This window comes from Dama dama, chromosome 1, assembly GCF_033118175.1.
Source record: "Dama dama isolate Ldn47 chromosome 1, ASM3311817v1, whole genome shotgun sequence".
NCBI lineage: Eukaryota > Metazoa > Chordata > Mammalia > Artiodactyla > Cervidae > Dama > Dama dama.
Genome location: NC_083681.1, coordinates 44,518,080 through 44,525,282, shown reverse-complemented (window position 1 = coordinate 44,525,282; position 7,203 = coordinate 44,518,080). Strand labels below are relative to the sequence as shown.

The 7,203-nt window shown below is 52.7% G+C and overlaps 1 protein-coding gene across 1 annotated transcript in view; it reads right to left on the bottom strand.

Moving 5' to 3' along the window:
- Window positions 1-6,367: 6,367 nt before the first annotated feature.
- Window positions 6,368-7,203, bottom strand: part of LMO1 (LIM domain only 1) — a 41,273-nt gene continuing 40,437 nt past the window's right edge. The window contains exon 4 of the mRNA XM_061132855.1: window positions 6,368-6,744. Within this exon, the coding sequence (XP_060988838.1) occupies window positions 6,639-6,744 (106 nt within the window). The 3' untranslated portion in view covers window positions 6,368-6,638. The remainder of the gene's footprint in view (window positions 6,745-7,203) is intronic.

Sequence of the window (7,203 nt, the reverse complement as noted above, 5' to 3'; positions counted from 1 at the left end):
TGAATGAGAAACCTCCAGCCTTGGGATTGGTGACTAAGAAACCTCCAACCTCAGGAGTGGATGAGCTGCTGGAGTCTCACCATTGCTCCACCTTGCACTGCCTCTAATCCATCACCTGGAATTGCTCCATTCCAACCCAGCACCCAGCACAGGCCAGGCCCAGTGACAGGCTCAGTTAGGATGAGCAGTAAGGGACAGAAGGGCCATCCTTACCCAAGAAATAAGTCCTCATTTGGAGGATGGGTTGTGAGACACAGGGGCAGTCTGGGGAGGTGGAAGTCCAGGGGCTCTGTCATAGGTCAAACCAACTGTGTCTTCTCAGATCCTTTCCCTGCATGAGGCTGCCTCTAGCTATTCACCTCATATGGAAATTGCCTGCATGGAATCTGGTTAGGCCAGGTCTGAATTCAGATCTAGGTTCTATTGCTTACTAGAACAGCTCTCTGAGCCTGTTTCTTCAGCTGTAAAATGGGGATGATGATAATAGTGGCACCCATAGCAATGGGGGTAACAAAAATAGCACCTCCCTAATAGAGTTATGGCTTCCCTGGTGGCTCAGTGGTAAAGAATCCGCCTGAAAAGCAGGAAAGGTGGGTTCAATCCTTGAGTTAGGAAGATCCCTTGGAGAAAGAAATGGCAACCCACTCCAGTATTCTTATCTGGGAAATCCCGTGGACAGAGGAGCCTGGCAGGCTACAGTCCATGGGGTCCCCGAAGGGTTGGACACAACTAAACAACAGAGCTCTAGAATGGCTCCACTGGGTTTGGCATGTTTTTGCTTTTGAAAGCCCACTGGGTCCCAGAGTGCAGTGCCCTTTCCAGGGAGCACACACCGATGCCCGAGAACAACCAGCGGGGTGTGGCTGGAAGCTGCCGTGGGGAGCCCAGGCCTCCTATGAGAGGGCTCCAAGCCTCAGGACCAGACCTAGACATGGCTGAATGCAGTGAATGTTCCAGCAGTGGAACTGCATGTTCTGGTATTTACCATGAGCCTGCTGCAGTTCTAAGCGTTGTCCATGTGATGACTCAGCTAATGCTCAAGGCAGCTCTGAGAAGTAGGTACCATCGACACACCCCTTATAAAGATGAGGAATGCCTGATCTATAAGCTAAGTAAGTTGCCCAAGGCTGTAAGCTGCCAAGAGGAGGAGCATCTGAACCCACACAACTGGCTCCTGGGCCACATGCCACCACCACACCACACTGCCCTCTGCCACCATGGTGGCCCCTATCCCAAGTCTTCCCTGCAGTTAGCAGATTCTTCCCAGACTCTTGCCCATTGTCTCTCCCGCTCTGGCTCATCTCTTTTCATCTGTTTCTTTCCCCTACATCCCCTTCCTCCTCCCTTTCCTCCCTTCCTGCTCCCTCTCTTATTTCCTGTCCCTCTATCTCGGGGAAGTGATCCCTGATCTGTGTTGGCAGATGGGGACGGAGGAGGAAGAAGGGGAGCCTGGGTCCTCTAGGGAAGCCTTTCGCCCCTCTATGGGGCAAGCCCCCATGTTCCCAAGTGCAGCGGGAGACCAGGTGGAACAAGAGGTGTGGCCTGGAAACTGCCTCAGTCCCTCAGCATCTCAGACTCTGGGAGACAACCATGGACTTGCCAGAACTATAGGAAACTCCACTCCGCTCACAAAGCAGATCCAGGAGGTATGAGTCTGTAAGTCAAGCAGAGGGACAAGTCCCCATCTTAGCTTCTCTCTGGGATCTGGTTGTGCCTGCAGAAAAGGCAAGAGAATGTAGGTATGCAGACCCCTGAACTGGGTGCTACAAGCAGCCCGAGGGACTCAGCCTTTCTCTGCCAAAGTCATAGTCTCTGTAAAGCCCAGTGCCGGTGGGATGGACTTGGGACTGGGCTGCTTGTCTGGGGCTCTCAGCATGTGCAGAGAATAGGGGCCTGAGCAGCACCCACTGGAAGCCTTGGGTAGCTATGCAGCCTGGGCATCTGGAGAGCAGGAGCGACCGGTGTTTTGGGGAACCCAGAAGCACAGAGGGCTTCTATGAGTTCTCAGGAAGGAGAACGATGTGGCCCCAGAATAAAAAACATCTTGTAGAGTCCAAAATATTTGCATCCAAGTTTCCCCTGCCCCCAACACTGAAAATAGGTTCTTAAACCTAACTTCTGTCTCTGAGCTACAGGGTTCCCTCCTACCTGAGGCCTGGTCCAGCCTCTCCTTCTTCCTGCTACAGCAGTTTCAGAGTGAAGCACCTCTCTCCTCTGCCCCACACCCCTGATGGATGCCGGAGCAGCAATGGCGTTCCCTTTCCTTAGGTGCAGCCCTGAGACCCTAGAGAGGGTCGTGAGGGTCTAACGCAGAGCCACACCACCGGAGGCACCCTGATCCCACAAGAAGGGTGTAGGCAGTGAAAGGGAGAAAGCACAGGGTGGAAAGAAGTTTGCTGTGAAACTTATTATGTGAACACTGGATCCAGTCCCAAGGGGAGAGTTGGTGAGTGTTGGAGGCCACTGGGTCCTCAGGGGCTCAACATGGTAGCAGGAACAGAGAGGTGTTGGTAGACTGGGGGCAGACCCACTGGCTGGAGGGGTTGTTGGTGGGGGACAAAAAATGGCCCCAACAGGAGGGAGCTTAAGAACAATCTACTCTGGAGGTACCAAGAGTCGGAAGGAATCTGGACACCCCTCAAACCTTGCATCTGGGAGCAGGAGGTTCCCAGTCCTGCTGGGATAAACTAGCCTGAGAGTCTGCCCCAGGGGCCAGGAACAGAGATGAGGCTTGCTCACTAGGTACTGATAAACCAGCACTTTTTGCTGGATGTTAGTTCTGTGTGTGGGTGTGTGTTCGGTTCATTTGATCATTTTCTCATGATAAACCAGTCTGGATCAAGTATTTTTCTGCACCAACTCACGTTCATGTCAGCTCTTCTCTATTCATTATTAAGCAATTATAGTATGGAAGGTAATACATAGCAAGCTTTGGCCACCTGATGCGAAGAGCCAGCTCACTGGAAAAGATCCTGATGATGCTGGGAAAGACTGAGGGCAGGAGAAGAAGGCGGCAACAGAGGATGATATGGCTTGAGTGTGAGCAAACTCCGGGAGATAGTGAAGGACAGGGAAGACTGGAGTGCTGCAGTCCATGGGGTCGCAGAGTCGGACACGACAGAGTGACTAAGCAAACACCAACAACATATAGCGAAATAATGATTTGCAGATGGACAGAATTTTCTTACTGGAGTTTTCACCAAGAGTGACACACAATCTCAGCTACAAAACATCTTTCTTGACCCTACGCTCACCTGGTGGCGGCATCCCCAGGTGGGTGATGCTGGGGATCACTCAGTGCCGGATTCAGCCTGCCCTTCACTATCTCTGACAGCTTTAAGGGAAAGAGCAGCTGTCTCCATGTAGAAATGAGATTTCCCAGGCAGAGATTTCATGTGGATCCCACCTGTGGCTCCTATGTGTCTCATGGTATGGGGCACAGTTTCTGGGCCATGTGAGATTTCAGGATGGGCCCTATAGTAGTCTCAAGGCTAGAATCAAACTTCTTTCCAAACACAGACTCTGTGGTCCAGCTTTAGACCAAGGAGCGGGGGCATACGCACATGCCATGTTCCATGGGCCCCAGGCCTCTTGTTAGAGTATTTTTGACGCCAAGCCACTAAGGAAAGCAGGAGGGGAGATGGGGTCCCATGGGCTGTTTGGGGATAGAGGGGATTTAATCACCACTACAGTGCAAGGCCTTCCATATCCCCACCACCCACAAGCCCCAGGCTGAGGCTTGAGCCTCTATTGGTTCATGTTCAGTACAACCTGGCTTCTCTAATCCATTCTTCTGTGGTGGGAGGCAGCCTCAAGGAGAACCAGGTCAGGACCATTTATGCGCTATACTTAACCAAGTTTCTCCTACACAGTGACCAGGGAAGTGGAGAAAATCAGGGTCTTCCTGCATCTCTCCTGGGGGGTTGCAAATCCTTTCCAGGCACATAATTCCTGGCTCCCAGTAGCCATTCCAGCCCTAGCTTGGTTGCCCTGCTACAGAGAGATTGGACCCCTCTCTGATTTACTCTCCTCCCCACCTATTGGTTCTACACCTGCGGAGGCAAGGCCTTGTGTGGCCTCTTCATGGGGGCAGCTGTGAACTGCTATGGGTCTTCCTGGGCAAAGGGTCTCCTACTCAGGACTTCATGATGTTCAGGATGGTGACCCCAGCTCATGTAAGCACAGCACTTCACAGTGTAGATCTCTGCCCTGTGGCTGTCCCAGGAAACAGATCATCCCCATTTCCTGGAGGAGGACAGTGAGACAGAAGTAAGTGGAGCCATGATGCTGGACTTGGAACTTTCCACACCATGTTAGGCTGAGGAAGCACCCCGGCAAGGTCTGCGTCAGGCAGAGTGGGGCTGGGGTCATCTTAGAAGGCTGGCTCTGCTCTTGGGGGCTTTCAAAGCCTAGCTGCCTGACTTTTGAGTCAATCTCATTGTGAATGAATTAATTGTTGTGCAACCTAGAGTGTGAGACAAGTTAATTACATAATTACTGCAAAATGACACGTTATTTCATGGCTGCAATATGGTAACTCTGTTGGAAACAACTGTAATTGCCCAGAAACTGCATTTGAGTGGCTCTGTTATCTCTCGATAACCATGCAATTAACTTGCATTACAACTTTATCTGTGGCAAACTCCGAAGTTAGGAGTTGGGTTTTTGGGGGTGGGCACAGCCATCCTTAGACATCAGGGCCCAGGGAGGGTCTGGCATTGGGGACTCTGCTACAGTCCAGAGAAATAATTTACTTGTTCATGTTGAGCAAGAAAAATCCCTCACTATGGACTTCAGCCTCCAGTTCATGTGCTCAGATCCATTCACAGTTTCACATGGTCACATATAGATGACAGCTCCTGGTCTCACCAGACTCACTCAAAAATACCTGCTGAAAAAAAAAAAAAAAACCCGCTGCAGCCTCTCTTCTCTCTCATATACATGGATGCAGCTCCTTCACAGAAGGTGGAAGACCCAAAGTGGAGAACTCTTAACCCAAGATCCTTGGCCATAGCGATCCCTTCCTGTGGACTGGGTCACTGGCCATAAAATCATATCTTAGAGACACAACCTCCTCCAAGTGCCCCCAAGAGCCCAGGTGTCCTCCCACGTCACTCCAGGGGAGAAGCAGGCCTTGGGGCAGGTGATGTGAGGTCACAGTGCAGCCCCGACTCCATCCAGGCAACAAGTCCCTTGTCCAGGAGTAGGCAGAGCTTGAAGCTGTGGGCTGACTTCATCTGGGCTCTGGTCTGTGGCCAGGATAAAAACAGTCCCTGGGGAAAGGGGAGTGAGTGGCCTGATGGTTAGAGGAGCCTGTCCATTCAGCCTTCACTGTTCCGGCTTTGGATCCAAGGAGCCTCTCTCTTATACTGCTCAGTGACACCTTTTCAGTTCCAGACCGTGTGCTCGGCACTGTGGCTACAGCCACGGCCTCCCTCAGCCACTGGTTGTCTGGCTGTCTTCCGGTCTGAGTACCTGCCAGCTTCCTGGCTGTCCCTACCTGTCTCTGCCGACACACCCACCTACGTGTGTGTCCATCTCCTCGTCAGCACACGTATCTGTCTGTGTGGTGTTGACTTGTCTGTCTGACTCTCTGGAGTCATCGCAAACAGTCCTGTGTCTGCTGGAGGGAATCGGCCTGTCTTGGGTCTCCCCGTGGCGTTCGTCCTCACCTTGATGTGATCTGTTTGTTTTCCTGGCTTTCCCCCTCGTCCTCAAGGGCACGGACTCTGTCCGATCCGTGATTCATCCTCGTCTGGTACTTGCAGGACAGGGCTGAGACAGAGCGGATTAAGGTTTGCCGACTGAATGAATGAAAACCTCCAGCCTGCGTAGGCTGAGTTACAGAGAAACAGGATTTTCGCTCTCACCCAGAGGAGCAGAATGCCAAGACCCAGGCTGTAAGGAAGAGACAGCAAATGTTGTCTGTCCCCCTGAAGGTGAAGAGAGGTTTCAGGATTGTGCTCCCACAGCAGGGAGCTGGGGATTTGGGGTCTTACCATGGAGGGAGATCAGAGCTGGGTTCCTGACTGAGCATTCTGGGGGGAATGTAACACAGGATCCCAGGAAAGGGAAGTTTTCATCTGGGGGCCAGGGTATATGGTTGCCAGAGGATGGGGGGTGGACAGCATACTCCCACTTCTGGTTGGGGGGTACTGGGGGTTGTCCGTTCCCCTTCAGCTTTTCTCTGTAAACCCCACCTGGAACTCCCTTGCCCAACAACAGCACACACTAGAGGCCCACATCCTGCTCTAGGGCCCTCCTCCCTGCCAAGAACGGAGGGAGGGCCTTGTTTTACTCCCAAGCTGAGGGGAGGGTCCCCCAGGTCTGTGTCAGTCATGTGATCAATGCAGAGTAACCTCTCCGGAAACATTCATAAGTTTAATCCACGCCAGTAATAAAATCGCATTACATTTCTCATAAAATAAATGTTCCCATTTATATACAGAAGACAGACTGTACAGGCCCAGCCTGGCCCCAGGAGGGGTCACACACAGACGGGCAGCGGCAGAAGGAGGGTTGTCCTTCCCATCGAGGACGGAGGAGTTCTGATCGACAGGAGAGCGGCTGGCCGGCCAGGCGGGTGGGCAGGCGGGTGGATGGACAGACAGATGGGCCTGGAGGCCAGGTGCCAGGCGTTACTGAACGTGGGAGTCAAAGGTGCCATTAAGCTGCCCCTCCTCATAGTCCATCTGACACAAGATCATGTTGTTCTTCAGGAAGAATTTGTCTCCCACACAAAATCTGGAAAATCCAAGCAGGAGAATGAGGCCATGGTGGGGTCCCAGTGGATGGTGGGGGCTCCAGGCAGAACCCCACTGGCCCAGGAGGAGGACATGTGGGCAGTGAGGTCCTGGGAGTCTGTGCCTTGAGCTTTCCAGAGAGGATCCCGGAAAGTCCCAAGCAAACCTGGCCAGTCACCCCGGCTCAGCCCAGGCCACAGGCTTCCTCTGCCAGGTCTCTCAGGGGGTGGGGGCAGGGCTGGGGTTGGTGGGAAGGTGTAGAAATGATGCCCAGGAGAGGGAGAAAGAGAGGTGGACAAAGAGATACGAAAAGACCAAGAGAGGAGGGGGAAGGAGAGAGGCAGAGATGGAGAAGGAAGAAGGGATAAAATGGCTGACTTTTCTAACCCTCTGTTCCCCACCCCACCTTAAGGAGATGGCTCAGTGAAGGGCACTCTTCTTCTAAACAGAATCTGTGGGT